General features: G+C 33.8%; 1 protein-coding gene across 5 annotated transcripts in view; it reads left to right on the top strand.

Annotated features, from left to right (window-relative positions):
• The window catches only part of FSTL5 (follistatin like 5), a 291375-nt gene that overhangs the window by 30530 nt on the left and 238414 nt on the right, over positions 1–22431 (top strand). For 3 of the 5 annotated variants that reach the window (XM_017806036.1, XM_017806034.1, XM_017806031.1), the window contains exon 3: positions 14450–14483. In XM_017806036.1, coding sequence (XP_017661525.1) covers positions 14450–14483 — 34 coding nt within the window. The remainder of the gene's footprint in view (positions 1–14449; positions 14484–22431) is intronic. The other 2 variants (XM_017806035.1, XM_017806033.1) reach the window with 1 other exon arrangement.

Genomic DNA, 22431 nt, shown 5'->3' with positions numbered 1-22431 from the left:
GGAAAATCTGTTTGCTTGCAGGATTTGAGAAGTCATAAAATTTGATCATTTAAAATCCTCTCCTAGAGGGAGAGACTGCATTCTAATTTACTTTTTCCTGTGGGCAATAGCATTCAAAAGGCATGGGTAATTTTTTTTTTAAGTCTCATTACAATCATTGTACATTAATAAGCTAATATTAAACAATTAAACATGTTATTTTTGCTCTCTCTCTCTGCACGCTCAGAGCAATTTTTAAAGTCTTAGAAAAGTTGCTTCTATAATCTCCCTGTAAAATTTCTTCTGTAGTCCTTCTTCCAGCTAGTCAGTCATTAGGGGATGGAGTGTCAAAATCTGGAATTAAGGCAACTATGAAGTCTTCCTTTCAAGCTGCCTACTAATACTCATTAGCAACACCTGTCTGTAAAGTTTTAGTCAGATCAATGGGGCTAGTGAGGGAACAAAGGTGCGTCTTAACTATCGCACTGAACCTCTTGCTGGATCTGTTCCCATTGCTGAACATCATCACTGTGGAAGAGATGAATCTCACTCAAATATTTTAAGGAATTATGAGATTCACATGTATTATCTACTGTTTGATTAACATCACTTTTTTAATCTCATATGGCAGGGTGGCAACAAAGAATAAAATACAAAGTAGTGGTATATGAGGTAGTGTGATTATCTTCTTCAGTACTCAGCTTGGCCTTCTTGCATTGCTTTCTAGGAAAATGATTTCCAGTTAGCCTCTGAAAAGATAAGACAATGGTTTTTTACTTTTCTGGTGTTTGGGAATCAATGCAAATACAATCTATGTCAGCTATTATTTCAGCTTCTTGATTAGCATTAAGTTTTTTCATATTCTATTGTGATGGCAAATCATCACCACAAATTGCAATCACAGTAGTAACAAAACAAAGCCCGATGAGATTTTTTTGATATATTACATGGGATGATTTGCTTCTGTTCAAATTTGTGCTGTTTGGATTTCTAAGGTCATGAAAGAGGCCAGGCACTTGAAGTTTGTGTTTATGAGATACGGCTCTTTTCCATACCTTCCTTGCTGTCTTTTATTCTTCAGGTCCTTAAGACTTCTCTGTATATAATTCCATCTTTTTTTTTTCCCTCTCAGTCAATTGCTTTATTTTTCCATTCTTTTCTATCATTTCTGTTTCTCAGCCATTTTCCCTATGGATTAATTACCTATTTGCATTACCTAGAAGATGTAGACTTTATTATCTTCACTAACCTTTATTATCTTGGTTTATTAAAATGAAAGTTATATCCTGTAGCATAGACAATGTTTATAATATGAAAAATAATATGCAAAAATCAATATAAAATATTATTAAATAATAAACATGATGTATAACAGTTTTATTGGTGTGCAGACAAACTAGGCTGTACCCTAGATTCTTTTTTTTTTAATAAATAACAATCCACTTAGCTTATGGTTTATTTTTCATCTTTCTGATTCTAATTAGATATTTAAATTCACTTTTAAAATGAAAATAATGATGTACTTTAAACATTTGGGTTTGTGGCCAGGTTTTGGCTGGGGAGGCTACAGAGGTGGCTTCTGTGAGAAGTTGCCAGAAGCTTCCCCCAAGTCCAGCAGAGCCAATGCCAGCTGGCTCCAGGATGGACCCCACTGCTGACCAAGGCCAAGCTAATCAGGAATGATAGTAATGCCTCTGGAATAACATATTTAAGAAATTAATAGTTACTGTGCAGATGTAATTGCAGACAGAAAAAAGCAGAGTGAGAACATGTGAGAGGAACAACGCTGCAGACACCAAGGTCAGTTGAGAAGGAGGGGGAGGAGGTGTTCCAGGCACTGGAGCTGAGGTCCTCTGCCATCTGTGGTGAAGAGCATGGTGAAGCCATGTAGCCCCTGTGCCGCTGCAGCCCATGGAGGACCACTGGGATGCAGAGATCCACCTGCATCCCACTGGAGAAGGTGGGTGCCCAAAAGAGGGCTGTGAACCCATGGGAAACCTGTGCTGGAGCAGGGTGCTGGCAGGAATCTGCAGACTCGTGGAGAGAGGAGCCCATGCTGGAGCAGATTTCCTGGTAGGACTTGTGATCCCATGGGGGGGACCCTCATTGGAGCAGGCTGTGCTTGATGGACTGCACCTGATGAAAAAGTGACCCACATTGCAGCAGTTTGTGGAGAGCTGTTGCCTGTAGGATGGACTCATGTTGGAGAAGTTCTTGGAGGACTGTCTCCCATGGGAGGGACCCCATGCTGCTCCCTGAGCAGCAGCAGGAACAATCTGTGATGAACTGACAGTAACCACCATTCCCCATCTCCCTGTGCCTCTTGGTGGGGGGAGGAGGTAGAGCTTGAGAAGGAGGGAAGGGTGGGGAGAACATGTTTTTAATATTTAATGTACTTCTCTATTGGATTCCAAGATATGATATTTGCAGAGAGATATTTGAGTAGTCTCTGCGGAAAGCCATGGGCTACAGAAGCTGGGAAAATGCCTCTTCGCCAACGTCATCTCTGTGGACTCTTCCTACCTTCTTCAGCAGGATGTAAAGAGACTCCTTACATGATGTTATCACATGCCCTGCCCGAGCCAGAGAGCCATATCCCGATCTCATCAGACCTATGCAGAAGAACCATTGTACCTTATCTCTCCCTTTGAGTTACCTGTTCCCCCCCGTAAAATCCCCAAGATAAAATGGGGTTTTCCCATGAGGTAATTCCTAAGACCCCAAGATGTGTTAACCTGGGTTTTTCCCTTATATCATCCTTGTGACTCCCCCCCCCCCCATTTTAATAGCATGAATATGCAAACCCCCGATAGATATGTAAACCCTCTGTTAAATATGTAAACCCTAAACCCTTTAAATATGAGCTTGTGAGTCCAATAAACCATTTCAGTTTTCTACCTCCCCTGGGATCGTCTTAGTTCCATTGACCTCCGCACTTCTTATTATCCTGCTCTGATTTTGTTATTTGTAAATTTTATTAATATCCCCAAGCTGAGTCTGTTTTGCCCATGATGGTATTCGGTGAGTGATGTCTCCCCGTCCTTATCTCAGCTCATGAACGTTGCCTTCTATATTCTGTCCCCTCTCCATTTGTGGAGGGGAGTGTTAGAGCAGCTTTGGTGGGTGCCTGGCATTCAGCCAGGGTCAAAACACTACTGTTTTAAACATTAGTATACTGTGCATCTATACAGTAATGTATTCCCAACTAAGGAAATGCAACATTTATATACAGCAATAATGTTTTGTAAGACAACTGTTTGTTATGTTGGGCTTTAGTATAAAATCAAAGCATAATATCTGTGCACTATTAGACTCCTTCTAAATTGGCCCCAGTTAGATTGGCTAAATATTAGGTCTTACATCCATATCTCTTTTCAATATCTATATTTTGAAACACCCTTAATACTTTGTGTGGTAGAAAAACAAGTTCAGAAGAAATTATCTTTTTAGCATTAGGAAAATATCTCACTCATTTTAACTCTTTCTTCTTCATTGCTTACTTTGTTCTATTGTGTTTTCAGTAGTAATTTTGAATTGTGATAATTTTACTAAGAGTGTAATGTGCAGTGGGAGCACAAATCTGGTATTTTTTAGATAAAACCATATTTGATGACATTATACTATACCTTTTTTTCTTTGCTTTTACAATATCCACTCTTCTGATTTCGTATTACCAAGACGTCAAGTTAAACAATTCATCTATACTTTGTGTGAACCATGCATTTTTTTCTTTTTCAGTATCAAGTATTTGCTAGCACAATATTTAAGCTATTTCTTTGGCATTTATTTTCCTGATAAGTTTAAATTTTTTCATTTGAAAGCTTTGCAAGGAACCATGGTAAAAAACATTGATCTGTGTTTGTGTATATATTAGGTTTAGGTATATTTGGTTTATCTTTCTTCAGCAGCCTTTTCTTTTGAGAGTTTTGTAACTGGAAAATTCTAACTTTATCTCCATTGTTTGTAAAGCAAAATATCAATGACAAAGTCTCAAAGACTTCTGTCCTCTGACCTTGCAGACTTACTGAAGTATTCTATGCTTACCTTAAAATGTCTCCAGTTCTGGGTAGGGTGACTGCTAGATTACAGTAGTTGTCATGACATCTTATTTTTACGCTTCCTCTTTTATATTTGTTGATGGGATCATATAGATAGTTCAGCTCAGAGCATTGTATTTGTTTCTGATAACTTATTCCATGGTAAATCATACCGGACAAGAACATACATCCATCGTTATGCTCAAATCCCTTCAACCAAGAGCTAAGAGAATGGGGTGTCTTTCAGTTTGATTTGTTTTCCATATGAAAAAACCCCAAACAGCAGCATCAGAAACAACAACAAAAAAAACCCCAGCCTCCTTTCAAATAATGGGGCTAAACATCAAGATGTCCATTGAAAGCATTAAAGGTTTTGGTAGTTATACTTCGGCCTCCACAAAGCAAATGAAGAGTTTAATGACAGCCTAATTAAAAGATGCCTTAATTATACCTTTTTAAAAATTATTATGCGTTGATACAACTATACTTAAATGCTTTTAAGAACATGGAAAATTAATGCCTGAAACACAAAGTCAAAAGAAATATTTCCCAAACTTTACTAATACAAAAATGTAGCTTTGACCTCATTAGAAATGCTCAGAGAAAGGTCTGGGCTAGAAGGTATCTTAATGATCATCTAGTTCCTACCTTTCTGTAGGGATGTGTACAGGGACACTTTTCGCTAGATCAGGTTGCTCAAAGACTCATCAAACCTGGCCTTGAACAATTCCAGGGATGGAGCATCCACAGCTTCTCTGGGCAACCTGTTCCAGTGCCTCACCACCCTCATAGTGAAGAATTTCTTCCTAACGTCTAAACTAAACCTAATCTCTTTCCATTTGAAGCCACTCCTCCTTGTCCTGGGACACTATATGTCCTTGTGAAAAGTTCCTCTGGCTTTATTATAGGCCTTTAAGTATTGAAGGCCACTGTAAGGCCTCCCCAGAGTTTTCTCTTCTCAAAGCTGAAGAACTCCAAATCTCTCAGCTTGTCTTCATAGGAGAGGTGCTTCAGTCATCTGAGAATCTTTGTGGCCCTCCCTTGAACTCCCTTGAGCAGGTCCATGTACTTCTTATGCTGGGGATCCCAGAGCTAAACACAGTACTCCAGGTGGGGTCTCATGAAATTCAAGAGATGAGTAAGAGATTTTTGTTTCACTTGACATATCTTTTTAGTTTTTTGTTATTTTGAAGTTTTCATTTAAGGTACTTTGTTAACTGCAAAACTGCATTTATATTATTCATATAAAAGAACACATAATGTATAAACAGTATGTTTGTACAAATGAAGTATAGTAACAAAAAATATTTCTTCAATATTGCATAATGTTAATAGCATCTGCTTAATGTTCATTGTTAATTCTATCATATAACCGTATGCAGTTGAATTCCCTGGCTCAATGAATGTAACAAAATACTTATTTGAAGTAAGAAAATCTAACAAGCTTATACTATACCACTTCTTCCAATGAAAACAAACCAAAGAAAAATTATTAGTCATTTGTTTAATTTATTGCTTACAACTCTGGCTATGTAACCTGAAATAAACAACCTATAATTCAAGTGTATTTTCTAGGGAGAAATTTTCTTGAGGCATCAGCACAATTTTCAATTCACTAGTGTTTCATGAAAATGCCATTACTTTCTGTTACTCTTACCTGAGGATTATTTGCATACATCAGTGCAAGTAATAAAACATTAATATTACATTATCTTAACAGAATTTATTCAACTTGTTGGTATATCTAACATTATTTGGTGTTACATCATTTGATGTAATGATTCTGAAATTATTAGTAACTACTGTAAGCTGATCCTAAAAGTTGTGAAAGACTATTATTCCCTTTGCAGCTGATATTTTTTGGGGGGTTTTTTAAAAGGTCTGAGAAACCATTACATTGGCCAGTCTGACTTTCCATATAAAGGTTATGCATTTATTTTTTATACCTTCATTCCTCCCCTAAGTGGGGCATGAGTAAAGCATTCCTTTCAAAGACATTACTATATCTTCAAATATTTTCTATACCTTAATATTTTGTAATAATTTATTTTGGTGGTTTATTATTAGCAATTAGCAAAGAACAGAGTTTATCATTTCTTGTTTTTCCAGTGTCAGCTTCCTGATATATACTCCAAAATTAGATGGAATACAAAAAATACAATGCAAGTCATTGTTTTAGTACAAGGAAATATTTACAAGACATAATTTGTAATTCATGATTCATAACAAACCCTATTTTATTTGTGCCTACTAGTATCAGTCTAAGGTATGGAAGAAAGATAGATGTCTTCATATATGTATATATGAAGAAGGAACTAAAATTGAAAAATACATTATTATCCATTAGATTAGAATTTCAGATATTTACTGAATTGTTATTTCAGCTCTCTGCACATTTTTTTTAAAAACTACTTCTTTTCAACATGAATACTCAGAGAAAATAACTAAAAGCTTTACAGTACATTGCCTAGTTCACAGCAGGGAAACTGTAACCAATTGTAAGTATATCTGTAGTGTATAGAGCTGTACTTCATAATTCATTTTGAAAAATTAGTTGAAATACAACTATCAAATACCAAATTAATCTTGAAATTTCAAAGATTCTGCAGAAAAAATATGATCTTAATTTTAGTTTCTAGTTTCCTAAATATCACACAGTGGGTAATATTACATAAGCTTTCATCAAATCTCTGGTTTATAGGAATGTATTCCTCCAATATGGAGTTTAATGCTTTACAAAAGGGCAGGTGCAATCAATTAATATTCATATAATGAAATTCTATTTTGCTCTGCATCTTTCCTTATCTTCATCTTTATAAAATGAATGGTAGGAACAAACTATTATTCGTAGAGATGTCTCAGCATATTGGTTTTAATCAATACTGGTAGATAGATTACAATTTTACCCATAATTACGTCTTAATGCAGACTAAATATTACTTGCATTCCTGGATTGTAAGAAGGTAATTGATATTTATGCTTTCATTCCTATATTCTCTAGCCGTCATTCTTCCTGCAGATTTTCTTCTATCTGGACAAAAATTTGCGATGAGGAAAAGTAAGATTTGAATGAGCTTCAGACAGACTGAATAATAAAATGCAAAGCACATTGTGTGGGTTTTGGAAAATTACACTTTGAAACCATCTCTGAAATTTAAAAAGAAAAACGAATAAGGGTTTTAGGCAGATTACTTCCATTAATGTCATTGGGAATTGTGCAGCTAAGATCCATCTGTACTGGGAGGGTTCTTTTTCTTGAAAAAAAAAATAGCACTATATTGTTAGGAAATATACCACTTTTCAGTAATTGTGAGGGTACTTGGAGTTTTAGGAGCTCACATAAGGGGGAAGATAATAGAATACCCATTAGATACTATCTCTTAGAATCTCCAGTGATAATTCAGTATGCTAAAACATTGCCTCTTGGAGCTCTCTTTCCCCCTTCTTTGCCTACTCAAATGTGGAGTGTTCTCAGATAATTTCAAAATGAATATATGTACTGAATAGAAGTACCTTATGAGCTATATGAAATAAGTGCATTCATCTACAGCACCTCATCAACTGCCCTGTGTTATTGCATGTCTTACTTGGTAGGCAGGAAGAAAGTACACCTTTTGCAGTCTATGTATGGGAAAGTAATTCTACACTAAATGTATGAGCATTTAAAGTTTAATGCAAACTATGCACAAATAGCGGTAATTACTTCTGTAAAGTCATTATTTACATAGCACTCATAGCTTCTCCAGTTTAGCTAAGAAGAGCTGTAGCCTGGATTTGACTACATAAATTGGCTTATACACTTCAGTACATGAACTGCTTTGGTCATAGTGGTACATGTTTTAATGCAAAAGTATACACTTCTTCCACCGCTCAAGCCATGCACTAAGCATTTTAATGATTAAAGTGTTATAAAACCAGCAACACCTCACAGCAGTATAAAATTGGTAGAACTTTTCTGTCATGTGCTATGAAACCGCTTATAAATTTTATATGTATTTGGTCTGTTATCAAAGAACAAATATGAAGACATCATATTAAAGAAGCTATAGTTACACTGTATTTCCATAAGAGTGAGCTGCCTAAGAAATTTACCCAGAGTAAGCTTCGGTTCTATTGATTTTTTTTTTCCTATTCAACTCAGGCCATTTTTTCTAGGACAGTTGTCCTAATGAAGTCCTAATGTTACCATAATGGGTAACAGCCAATGGAAGAATTCATCCTTAAAGTCAGCATGAAGATTTTATTAGGGTTTTTTTTTCCATTGTGGAAAAATGGCAAAATTTGGCAAAATTTCTCTACTTCAATAAAATTAAGGAAAGACTGTATTTAGCCTTTCACTACTGTTTTATCGAGCCTGTAGAATTGTTACAGTTCCTCTTGGACAAGGTCTTACATTGGAAAAATAATAATAATAAAAAAAAAAGAAATAGAAAACTTTACAGTCCTATTTAAAAGAATTTATTTAGTGAAATCAGAATTCTTGAATTTAAAGATAAGATAAAACCCCAAACTACTTCTCAGCTTCTTTTCAACTACAGTTATCAGGGCCTTTAGGCCTGACCCTAGGGTGGTTATTTCTCTTGGGAGCTATCTGCAGCCTGCTTCACACAGGTCTTTTTACACTAGGCAACAATTTTAGGAAATGTGTCCATATGAATCATGAACAATCCTACCAGAAGGAATTGCTGCTTTGAAAATGCATTAATGTGTCTCTCCCTGCCTATTTTGAAAAAGAAGTGTTATTTTGTAGAACACAACACATGGCGTACACATTTCGTGTAAACAATGTTAATGTGTCGTTAGTAGGAAGTTACTTGGATTCAGTAGGTACTAAAGAACACTGGGATTTAGACTGTAACTTTAGCTCAGAACAATTGTTTCACCTTGTGGACAAAGGCTTTGTCTGCTCTGTTTTACATGGTCCAAGGCTGCCTTTAAGACTAATCCGTGCCCTTGCACCATCTAGGTGATTTGCTTTTGTGTCAGACAGACCTGAATAAAAAAACCTGCGGGTTACCCTTAGTGTAGAACTTTTTCTGTCCACTTTCCATACATAGAAAGCACACACTTTTTTGAAGCCTGGTCTAGAGGGAGTTTTCCTTCAAAGTATGTGGGCATAGACAAGATTATTTTTAACTTTTCTGTATCTTTATTTCTTCTCTGCTTCCACTTTGCTTTTAAGGGCTTGTAATCTGCTGCATGCAAAGAGGAACAACTGCTTCATATGCACCATCCTGGATCTGCCATGATCGTTCTTTGTGTTCCTCAAGGATCTAAATCAGCAAAACAAGAATCAAATCAGCACATTTTTCAGCTGCCCTCTGCCCCCACGGGTGGGGCTTTTTTTGGTTTGGTTTTGGTTTTAGTGATACAAATCTCATATATCTAGGCTTCCCAAATACTGTTGGGTTCTTTTCACATGGGTTCATGAATTCAAGACTTCATCAGATTTTCTCCAGAGGCCTGTAAGGCTTATTCTAGGACTATAATATCTAGTAATGTCTACTCCTGGGAAAGTCATTAATTCTGAAAACTTCAACAGCTATATATTTCCTTATGTTTGACTAGCAACCTAACTCTACATCTTGTTTCCCTCACACAGCCTTATATTCATATGATGCCTTAATCAATACAAGACCAACCTGTAGCACATTATTTTCTCAGATTTGTTGCTATAAACAGTGGCAATCTCTAAGAAGACTGGTCTGTGTATGCAAAATACCAGTTCAAGAATCCTACCGCAAACATTAAACTAAAAAGCTCTCTGCAGTAAACAGTGTTCTGACAAGAGCAACAGAAAAATGGTTCACTTTTTGCACATTCTTTTTTCCCTACCATAGTAAGCAAGGCCTTGCCTACTGCTGCTTAACAGAATATCTTTACAAATGTAAATGTCATCGCTTTTGCTTTGCATACATTTTTAGTTTAAATTGCAGTTGTATTGCAGTTGCTAAGAATCTGATGAAGTCTGATTCTGTGAAATTTCTTTGAAGACAAATGTTCAGTCTAATGGCACTGATCAAGTTGGTTCTGAGAACAGTTTACCAGACTGCCGTGTGCCGTATGTGCACTTGTACTCTGTGGCTGTGACCATGCTGCTATTTCACCCATGAATAAAAAGTTTCCCTACAAGTGCAATTCAGACTTCTTGTAATTAAAGTTGTGTTAATATAAGCGAATATATTATTCTTCAACTACTATAGCTTCTGTATGGTTTAACATGATAGAAATAACAATCTTGATATCTCTCTCAATTAAATATTTTCTTTAATAGCAATTTCTTTAATTTTCTAATTATTATTATTTTTAGTTACTAGAGAGTAACAAAGCACCCCTACTGCAGAATTTGCATTAAAGGTAATGAACCGAAAACTAATTTTCTGCATTTTCACTACATTTTATGATATGACTAATGATAATTTTTCATTATAAAATTTAAGCAAATAACTTTGCACTCCTTTTTTCAACAGAGCTTCTGTAATTAGTGATTTATGTTTATTAAATTATTTAAATTTTTGTCACATATCAAGGACAATCTACCATATGTTTTACACTAATTAGTACTTTGTTTATTTCAAGAATTCCATTAGTTCAGGAGCTACTTTTTAAACAGAGCCAGTATGGAAAAGGAGACTTTACCTGAGTTTTGTGAAGAATAAATAAGGTTCTTCTTCTTTATAAATTGCCCACTCTGGCAGACACATACCCAAATCCTCAGCAGATGATTCAGATAGAGAGACAAGTGAGTTCTAGATACAATACAATTATGTAGTTTGTATTTAAAAAACACAGAATTAAGTGGAAGTGAATATACTTCTATGTGCAACATCCATTGGTTTATAAATGTTATCCTTTCTTTCAAAATGAGAAAAATAAATATAATGCACATGATACATATTTAAATGGGGCTAAGAAATGAGCTTTACTGTTTCTATCATGGCTAGAGTATTTTGTTAGTCCTAGAATGACGTCTACCTTTACAGATCATCTCTGGTCTTTCTTATAAGTAGCTTTGTACTTTCTTGGGAATCACTGTACATTAAGAGTCCCCTTGGCCATCATTGTCTACATCTCTTATTGCTGATATGAAGTCCTTCTAAATAAGACTTGATACTATACCAACCTTATTTAGTAAACACATAATTTCTGAACAATGATGATGTCCAAATGCTAGGATGTTCTAATAGTACTTGTGTATTCAGACAAAAAAAAAGAAAATAGGATCAGAAAAGGAGCATTTATACCTCAGAAAAGCATTTGTGAATATATAAATCAATTTCTATGCAGAGCCTTGTTTGATATATATTCCAAATAGTTTATAACTTATGATTTGTAACAATAGCAATTTGTGTGGTCAACCACCCATGATCTTTTCTTAGTTCACAGACGCAACAGAAAATTCAGAAAATTTGACATTTTCTGCCTTTTCATCCACTGTGCTTTGATAAATTTACTTTAAATTTAGTCTGTTGGACATATAAGAAAGCTTCTTTAGAGTTCTCATTTGTTCTGCATAGATACATTTCATCAGGCTGATATGATATAGTGCAACATAAAACCATGCAAAGCCATGGAACTTGTCTGATTAATTTGGTTGGAGACTTAAATTCAAAACTATTTTGCTATATTGAAGCTGATAAAACTATCCTAGGATGCAAGATGATTTGTTCTATTTACACATGGCTTCTAGCAATAGGTAACAATATAGTATTGTAGTTCATGTAATCATTTCAATTTTATTTAGATAATAAATATGTATATATAATTTTTCTGATTGTTAACATGTTAGGTGAAAATATTTTGTTTATATATCGTAGTGCAATACAGGAGAAAAATTACAGAAATATGTGTAAAAGTGGGTCTATAAAGGCCTCCACATCAGTTTTTATATAGAATTAGTATGTTTTACTTCATACAGTGATGTTTGTATATTTACATACTTTCTAATTGTATATGGGTAGATTTTTTTTATTTTCAGCGTGCTAGTGTCAAAACCCTAGCATGCTGAACAAATGCAGGTGGAAATAAATGTCATGATAAACAATTTTTTGTTTACCTCTCTGACATTCCAGGACCCTGAGAGTTTTGTTTATTTTTTTGTGTGTTTCCCATCAGGATGAGCAATTCCTATTTCCCTGAGAATTTGAACTTAATTTTCCTAAGTTATAGGTGCTTATAACCTTTACTCACTAACATAATTCATTATTTCTTAGTAGTTTTCTACAGAAATTAATTCACATACTTTATCTTTCAATAATGAGGAAGAATTTTTATTTAATGTACTTTCATTATAAATTTTTCTGCATTTTTTAACTCTTGTGTTTTCTATTGAGAAGTCTAATATAGCAGGGTTTCTCTAGGCAGAAATTTCTGAGTTGAGAGATGCTACACCCAGTCTAATCACAGGTTAATTTTGAAATAACTTGGGGCTTATGAATGTTTTTTTCCATCTGGATGCTGCTACCAAGCATGTTGCTGTCCCAAGAAATATCACACGAAGGCCGACGTGTGATATGCTAACAGAGTTTTTTCTTAGTAGTTTTAATGGCAGCTCAAAATTAAAATTTGAGTCTTTTGAGAAAACTAAGCCATGAAAACTTAAGCAAAAATCTTCAGCTGAAATTTAAGAAAATAAAGATATTAGAAAAAACAAGGTCTGAAAAGATATTTTCAGCTAATGTCTCCTTTCCTTGAAATCTTCACACACTCCATTAAAAAAAACCAAACACTTTTTTTAATTTTAAAATTTCATCTGAGTGATTTTCTTTCTTCTCTAAGCTTTGCCAAGCTTGCTGTACTCTGTTCTCCCTAAAAATTAATTCTCATCTTTTTTAGTGTTTCTCTTCTCCTTTGATACTAATATTTGATTTTTAATATTGCTTTCCTACAAGGTTCTCTGATCTAGTAATCAGTTCTTGAATTAAGTCTTCAGGATCTATTTATCGTAGAATTAGCAGTAGACATTATAGGCTTTGCAGCTTTGTTAGAAAAAAATTCCATTCCTCTGATTTCAAAATAAAGGGACAAACTAGTGAGTTTTGTGGAACTCAGCAGTGTCCGTGGAGCATATAAATTGCAGTATCTGAATGCTAACGTAACTTGGCTACATTTTGACTCTAAATCCTGGTGGTTGGCCGGTTGGTATTTTAATCAGCACAAACTGCTTATTTTGAATGAGATTCCCCTGCATTTACACTGGCCTATTAAAGTCTGTTTCACTTCCTGACCTTGAGAAATTTGAAAACATACTTTCCAAATAGTTATTTGTTTAAAAAAGACAAGAAAAGAGTAATTGACTTAGATTTGTAAGATTGGGTTTCAGGGAACAGTATAGATATTGCATCACTACCCATATTATTTCACAAAATGTGAAAAGCTGAAAAAATACATTTCAGTTGTATATTAGATGGCCCCATTCCTTAAGTTAATGGTACCTAAACATTTCTATGTCCCTGTAAATTAGAAAATATTTTTACATTATTGATTACATCTTTATTCTTCAGATCAGTTTCAAATTTTCTTGGTAGAGTTTAAACAGCTATGTGACTGCACAGAATTAGTTTGTGATATTTTTCTATGTTACTCAGAAAAAGATAGGTCATATTCTGATATTATTTGAAGAGTAACTGAGCAAAACACTATCAAAGGATATACTATTAAAAGACGTGTTGGCATAGAAGTATTAACTCCTTTTTGTAGATTTATATGTCTGGATGCATTTAAGACTAAATGAACCTGTTATGAGCACAGGAATAACAAATTCTTGGTGTATATAGATAAAATAAACCACTTCAATTAGTAATGAAAGGTAATCAGTACACTCTGTTATCAATAGGTATGTTAAAAGTAACTCTTAGAAATTGCAACAAAAGAAAAAAAGTTATTTAGTTTCCTCTTTTTGTTAAAATTATAAAAGAAAAATCTATCTTATAATACAAAGTAAACCTAGAAGAGTTTTGCATTTAGCCTGTTCCTAATGCTATTTTTACTGGCATAAACTTGTAAAGCAGCAAATATTTGAAAAATTGCAGTACCCAAAACAAAGAGCATAATTTTGAGCAAATGTTGTGTAAAATCAAGGTTTGAAATTTTGAGGACAGATTATTACCTTGAGTAAATTCTCATTCTTCAAAATTACATAGTTTTACAGGGACTTGTGCAGCTGAACTATGAGCATCTCCCAGGATAGAGATAAAGTGACAGAGACTGAGTGGCCTCTTTTTGGATAATGTGTTCCAGCACTTAATCAAAGTCATTGTGAAAAAGAAAACGTGAAAAACAGTAGAGGAGTTTAAAAACAGTGTGCTGATTTTACCTTGGAGTAGGAAGGAGGATGAAGTAGATTGTCATATTTGAGTCTGTATGTCTATGATTTTATGATTTTTGTGATAACTGATTCTGCAAATAATATATTTTTCTGCTTTTAATTGCAGCAGGAAAAGAATCAGGAAAGCTCAAGAAATAAAGGTAAGTGACAATTATTTAAAAAATGTGCACATTCTTATAATTATCACAAACCTAACATTCATTATTGTTAAGAAATATCCAGATGGTTTGTTTACTGAGTATTTTGGTATTTGAAATGAAAAAAAATATATCCAGGAAAGAGGTTGAAATGTAGACAGTATCTGTATTAGCTACCGTTTTTGGAACTCTGAGATGAACAAGGCTGACTGCTGTAGTCTGGATGGGATAGGCTGCACACTTAACTTCTCACAAAGTTTGTCCCTGACTATGGATGCTTATTATACTTCAGTAAAACATCAGTGCCATCAATTTATTGTCTTTCTTTCCATTCGGTAAATCTGTAACTGGATGTGATTCCAGTTTATGCATAAATTAATAATTTCCTTAATAGATTGCCTTGCAACGTGACTATTGTGTTTTTTACCTACAAAATATTTTCACTGTACCTTACTCAGTGCCAGTGACTAAGCACTATGTGAAATAGAACTGGGTTAAAGGAACTGCCTTGTATCAAGAAAATTAGGACTACATGCTTCTTTTTCTAATATAAAGTGTTTTAAGAGTCAAAACATTGAAATCTCTCAGTCAAAAATTTGCTAAGCAACCAATGAAAGACAAAATTGCCAATAGTGGCAAAGATTGTTCTCTTGATATTTTACTTCTTCATAGAGGTAGGATATGAGATACTTTAAAAGGGAAAACAGAGGGAAGGTAGGAGAAAGAACACCAGTTCTATGTTACAAAGAGAGGAGGGAATTAAGTGACAAACTAACCTATATCTTTTGTATTGCCTTAGGAAGCAATGTGTAATCATATCACCTGAGTTAGCTGTTCTTTATTCAGTTATTTATGTACTGCAGTACCCATTTATCTCAATTGGCTTGTTTTCCCCTCATGCTAAGGCTAGACACAAGCATCTAAAGACAAACTAAAGCTGATGGTTGATTGGAGTTGTGTCAGGACAATTACATTGTTCATGATGATACGATAATTTACATCATCTGAAGAACCTATAGTCCTTCACTTGAAGAGTTTGCATGGAAAAATAACTGAACCAAAAAATCCTCTTCAATTTCAGCCGATTTGTGATTTATAATTTTCTTTTCTGAGGTAATACAATATAAAGTTATATCATCTCTACGTGTAGTGAGTGTATCCACGATATATTGTTCAGAAACCTTTCATGTCTTATGACTTAATACAAATTATGAAAAAGACTGTGAAAACTCAGATGAGATTACAGAAATAAGATATTTGCTCTAAAATTAAGTATTCACAATTAAAAACTTTAAGCATTTATCTACAAAGAAGGATCCTGAAATGGGCCACTTTTTTGTTTTTATGATTTACTTAAGTTGTATTATGATGTTTGACAGTCTTTCTCCCACACCCCACCCCATCCTGTTGCCAGGTGGTCATTATGGTATGTATGTGAGCAATAAGTAAAAGTAGGAATAAACTAATGACCTAGGTGGGAGTACCTATCATATTCATTGACCGTTAGTCTAGTTAACTAACCACAGAAACAATTTTAAAAGGCTTGTAAAATATCACCCACATCTACATCCAAAGGAATGCAGTAAAGTCTGCTTCTTGAAGGAAGATATCCATTGTCTCCAAACAGGCAGTGAAATTGGTGCACAGCTGCACAAAGTTTGTTGTGATTTTATATGTAACCTCTCGTGGAAATTTTCAACTTACTAAACATCCTGCATGATATGCATGTCTCTGCCTAAACTAGCAATTCAACTTGGAAGATTTTAGTGGTCTGGAAGACTATTCATGCACAGAGTAGGCCTTACAACATAAACATATATCTACAGATATACTTTATTCTGTAATGCTTTTTTTGGATGCTTTTCTGATTGGGTTTTTTTGGCATTCTCTTTTCATATTCTTTAAACTAATTTTTTTTTTTCACATGCTCTTTTTCCATGTTATTGCAAAGTTTCAGAAATATATTTTTATTTCACTTGTAACTTACAGCATGTAGGATCTTTAAACTCTTTCTGCTTAAAATACTGGTTGATATGGATGAAACAAGACTAAATTAATATTTCAGCATAAACCTTCTTGTGTTGACAATGAATCACATGCAACATCTAAAGGTTTTGTGCTCTGCATGTGTTCTTGTGAGATAGCTAAATTATCCTCAGATTCTCAGGACAAGGTTCTAACAGTGTTCCTTACACTCTGCATATTGCTGCCACACTATGTGGTAAAAGGACTAAATGTTTTCTGTGGTTCCTTGACTGCTCTGACACTTTCAGAACCAGTGTTGTCTTCTTAATTCAGAGGAAAATTACAGCTCATCTCTGTAAAGTGAAACACTGGAGTCTCTATTGTGCCTCATAACTTCCATTTATACCAGTATTTCAGTGTCTAATTTTTATTAATGATTTCATTACATTGTATATTTATAAGAGGAGAGGATGTTGCAGCATAATTAAAGTCAAATGCTTTTTGACTTTAGTGGGATTAAGATATTAGTAACAAGGGCCATTCTGTATCTTTTACTATATTATAAATGGCAGTATTTTTTCATTTTACTTTATTTATTGCTATAAAATAAAACTGATTACTATTCATATTTTAGTAAAGATGTCCTTATTTTTCTGTAGTGTTTGTTTTTTCTCTTGCCATTTTTCTGACCTGTTTGTTTTTCCCATCTGTTACTTCTGCTGTCAGCCTCTAAGTCAATCACACCAGAAGAAAAGCCAATACTCAAACATACCCTATTCTGACAGTAACCCCATCTCTCTCTGATCTGTGATATTCTTTTTCTTGTTTTATTTAACAGGTAACAGATCTTTTTGTATACTGTTTGAGAAAAGCAACACTGCTTTTATGTAAAATAATATGTTAACATTATAAAATTTTAGTGTATGCTGGCAAACTTCCTTATACTTCTGATAATTTTTTGTGCATGAAAATGAGTATCACCAGTGCAAAATACAAATGAGACTAGTTTCATAACACTTCTGTAATATGAAAGAAATAGCAAGGCAAATAATCACCTACTAAACTTCGTTGAATTTTGCTTGCTGGTTTGGAGTCACAGTTCGACCTTCCTTACCTCTCTTTTCCAGTGTTAACTCCTTCAGACAAAAAAAATCCATTTTATTCCAAACCTATAGTGAAAGATAAAATAGATATTTTTATAATGAATTGAAAATATCAGAAATTGTATTATATTTAAGCAATGTGAAGAATTTTCCTCACAGCCTATGCTTGACTTTGGAGACATTCATGTGCTTTTAGTAAACAACATTATGAACTTTAAAGTGGAAATACTTTCTGACAATATTATTCTAGAAAACTTTTATTTCTGAGGTACCAGAAGGTTGACTAGTGAAACAAATCAACTATTTGCCAAACTTGAAAGGCATCACTATTCCTTTGATCAGAAAAAACATTAGCACACAGGAAACAACAAGCCACAAAATATTTCAGTTAAATGGTAGCATTTCAGATGATCAGTTCCTAAACTCAGTCACAGTTTGAATTACAGCACAATAGTTTTATTTTTTGAGAACTTAGAAGTCGATTTCAGTATAGATAAGCAGTTTGTAAGACCCATTTCCAAAGAAACCCAGCAAAATCTGAGAAAACAAATTCTGAATTTCTGCTGAGAGTAAGGTGATTGTTTTGTTGATATTGAAGAATGATATGATATTGAACACAAGTTGTGTAACTTTAAGCTATTTATTTTAGTAACGTAAAGAACACTCGCTGAAAGCTATAAAAAGTACTCCAGCAAAGATTTGGAAAAGATGCACTTTTTCACAGTATTTTCAAAATGTGCATGCAAATAATTTTAATGATAGTAACTCGAAGACTTTTACTTTAGTTAAGTGCACTTTAGATACAAACTGCATAGTATGCTGCTAAAATGTTTGCTAGCTACTATTGATCTGAGCTTTAAATGCCACTAACACTCAAAACTAAACAGATTAGAGAATTTTGACTGACATATTTTTAATTGCATCTTGAGTTTCTAATTATACTTAATATTTCTCATTTTATGCTTACCTTAGTAATCGGAATGTAAAACCATTGTTGACTCACAGATCAGTTTCAAAAACATAATTCTCTATGATTATGAACATATTGCCAGACTTTTCTGATATCATTAACAAACATCTGTTCCTTTTATAGTCTTTAGCTACCAAAACTAAAGGGGAAATCATATGGGCACCACGTGCATATCTTACTTGCTTTTTACTCCTTAAAAAGTTAGCATACCTGCACAACACTTGTGGCCCTGTCTGGGATTCCAAATTGGTGTAATCTTTTTCTATACAGTGATAAAGGTAAGACAAGAAGGAGTAAGAAAAGCTTGAGGTAGTTCAATATTGAAAGAATTTAAGGGACAAAACCAGTAAGGCCTTAATTAAATCAATAACTTGTAAAAATGAAATTGTATTTGGAGATAGTCTCAAATGCCAGTGGATGAACAAACAGATCTATCCTTCAGTATGTCTGGCTGTTATTATTTTTGATGACAGACAAAACTATGTATGTTCTGATGTAGAATATATGACATCAACATCCTTTGTCATGTTAAACCAATTAACTGTGGCAAAAAATATACTTCATTACTTTCTGTAATGTATCCAGTGACTCCTTACGTTTGCTCAGTCAAATTATTCTAAATTCGTATTTCACCAGTCATGTATTAATTGCATATTGTTAGAATATGAACTGCAATCCTCCTGGACTGAACTGATTAATGTTTTGGTTTGTTACACTGTAATAACCCTTCTGTACTAGAGCAGTACATTTCAGAAAAAAAAATGTAGTATTTTAGAGAATAAGTGTAACAGCGGGCAGGTTATTAAATGCTTGTTCAAGAATGTTGTTTTCATTGAAATGCAGCTACTAAATATTCTGACCTACTAGGTCTTTGTTTTGAAGTTTTTTTACTTTGTCATTATGTTCCAACTTAGTGAATAAACTTTCAAGAGTTGGTATGAGGTTCGTTTGAATTAAATGTGCCAAATACTATCCCCTTTAACTGTTCCCCTCCAGAGCCTAGTCAACTGAAACTCAAATCTCTTTTCTCACTTAAGAATTAAGTAACATAAGCCACATGAAAAACCATAAGAAATACAGTTCTGTTTTCCACCTGAACAGTTCTCATTTCCTTTTTGTTTCCATGCTCTTACAAAAGACGTACAGATATAGTGTTATTAATTTAACGTTGTGTTTTTTTTTTTAATTTATTCTCATCTTGGAATGGCTTTAGCATGGTTAAAATTTATAAAAATGCCTTTTATTTTACCCCTGGGTTCAATCAATTCAGAGTCAGATTATGAAATGCATTGAAAAGAAACAAACCTCTTTATGTGGGAAAATATTTTTAATATAACAATTAATCTTACAATATTATATTTGAACAGACCTGAAGCTCGTTGTGAGAAAGTAAAGTATGTGGGTCAGAATGTCAGTAATATCTTTGATAACAATGTGATTACCCAGACACAGAAAGTATACATTAAGAGCAAGGTCTGTGTTGTACTCTACGGCTTTGTGAAAGGTTATCTTCTTTCTTTTCAACAAAGCATTATTTGATGACACTGAGTTCTAGTTTTGATATCTATCTGTAAACACAGTACAGTATTTGTGTAGTAATCTAGTCAGGCTTGCTACCAGTGTAATGCCATAGAGATAAACAGTGTAAATGGCACAAATATATTTGACCTGCCAGTTGTTGCCTTGAGGTAAATGTATTTCACCTTAGTCAAGAAAGTAACTAAAAGTGCTCAAGTAATAACAGGGGAATACAACATGGTGCAAGTATTTTACAGAATTGCAGCATTTACCTTGCAGATATTTCATAAACTCCAGATATGTATTCCATACCAGCGAAAACTTGTCTGCAGTTTTAATATGGTAGTGTCAGGGAAAGAACAGCATCCTATAGAATTTCTTGAATATTATGTTACAAATTATGTCCACATTTCTGCATGGGAGTTATTTCCAGCTTTATGTTGGTTGGCTCCAAAGTTTCTAAGTTCATTTTTGCTATAAGCAAGTATATATACTAAAAGAATAGTCACTAAAACCCAAAAGAGTTGGAATGAGTCTGAAAAGTTTTTGTAAATTACACAAAAATTCACAGCTGTCAGTGTATATTCAAAAGATGAATTGGAATAAGGAGAGGTGTCTGTAACTTTTCTTAAATTCACATGTCCATTACTTTTGCCACTAATTAGAACTATGTAAGGGGATCATACATAATCTGATGACCACTACAGAGACAAATATTGATCTTTATTACATATAATTATCATATGCATTGTATATGATAATGGAGAAAATGTGAAGGCAAACATGTTCTACAACTGTGTTTTGTTGCATTCATAAAAGGATGAAATTCATGTGAGATGTGTTTGACTTGTTAGCAGCTTTAGGAATTATACATACAAAGAATTTCTTTCTTCTTTGGATTTTCTTTATGGCAGAGAAATGGCCATCTGACTTTATTTTTTGTTGTCATATGTATGGCCTGTGTCAAAATTCCAGGCAAGAACTCTTCTGCAAAATGGTATCTCTATACTAGAAAGAGATATAATCGTTATTTCTGTATGTAGTAGAATAATAGAGGTAACATAAGAGATTGGCGTCCCCATCTAGTATTTTAAAAAATTCATCCATGTCCTCCTAAAATTTAGGTTACATTCTGTTAAATTGTTAAATCTATTTCAAAGTGGATATTGTGAACATAGCTAGACAGAATATGTTCAGAAGTATTCACAAACTTTCTCTCTGTAGTGCGCAAACACTTAATTTGAACAGATACAGCAGAGAAGACATTCAACATTGGCAGGGGAGGGGAGTGCTGAATACTGACTGGAATACATATTCATTCCTAATAAGACTTATGTAGCTGTAGCGAAGTAGCTCAGAAGATGAATGTTTATTTAAATTTAAAAGTAAATGTATTAGTAGTCTGAATTTTAATGCTGTGTGACCCACAAAAGATTTTGAATAGCAGTACAGTCTGATTTTTTCACGTAATTTGTTTTTAAAGCTTCCATGTAAAAGTAGCTACTGTTTAACTTGAGCATTATATTGAAAATGTTTTAGATAGTTTCTTGTATTGTTTCAGGAGTAGGCTGAGAAGAGTTAATGAATATGACTTGACTTTAGGTTAGTCTATTCTTTTATTATTAATAATGTCGAGGTTTTAAAGTTAAAAACTAATGCTAAAACATTTCTAATTTCATATATTAGGATTCTCTTTTGTGCTTAAGACAATATATATTTTCAATAATCTCATCTCATGGCTAGGCTTCGCGAACGAAGATTTGGGGATTTTCAATAATACTAGCTTTGGTTTACCTCTTTCATCTTAAAAGAGGCACACAAACCATAGAAGGCTTTATGAAGTAATTTGAATTAGCTCTTGAGCACTGAAGACTTTCACTAAATTCAGAGAGAGAATGCAATGCAATGCAATGCAATAGGAAAGTATGTTTGGATCCTTTAATACACATATATATACATTAGAGCAATGTCTGGAGGCTATATGTGTCATGTTTCTCACATGAAGTGAATATTCATTTGATTACACTAACAATAGAAATCTAAATGTAAAACAGGTCATTCCCTGTGAAGCTTATTTGCTTTAAAAAGTTACCTACCTCTTCTGTGTACCCTACTCCTTTGCAGAACCTTCATTCTCAGAATGAAAAGCGAAATATGATTTGCATCAGCACCACAGGTATCTTAGTTAAGTTTGCCATATAATAGCCAGGCGGGGCAGGTTATTTCACAGCACTTGTCATGTAGAAGGCAATTGTTATGATCAAAAACAATCAAATGACAATGATAGTGCAATTCATGTTTTGTGTAATAGACTGTGGAAACAAAATAATCTTCTTATCTTAACAACTTGAAGTTTTCCTTTTAGAATAGATTTTCAAAAAGAATAGTGTATGTC

Source organism: Lepidothrix coronata, unplaced genomic scaffold (genome assembly GCF_001604755.1).
Source record: "Lepidothrix coronata isolate B3197 unplaced genomic scaffold, Lepidothrix_coronata-1.0 Scaffold13, whole genome shotgun sequence".
NCBI lineage: Eukaryota > Metazoa > Chordata > Aves > Passeriformes > Pipridae > Lepidothrix > Lepidothrix coronata.
Note: the sequence above shows the minus strand (reverse complement) of the source record. Positions and strands in the feature narration are given on the sequence as shown.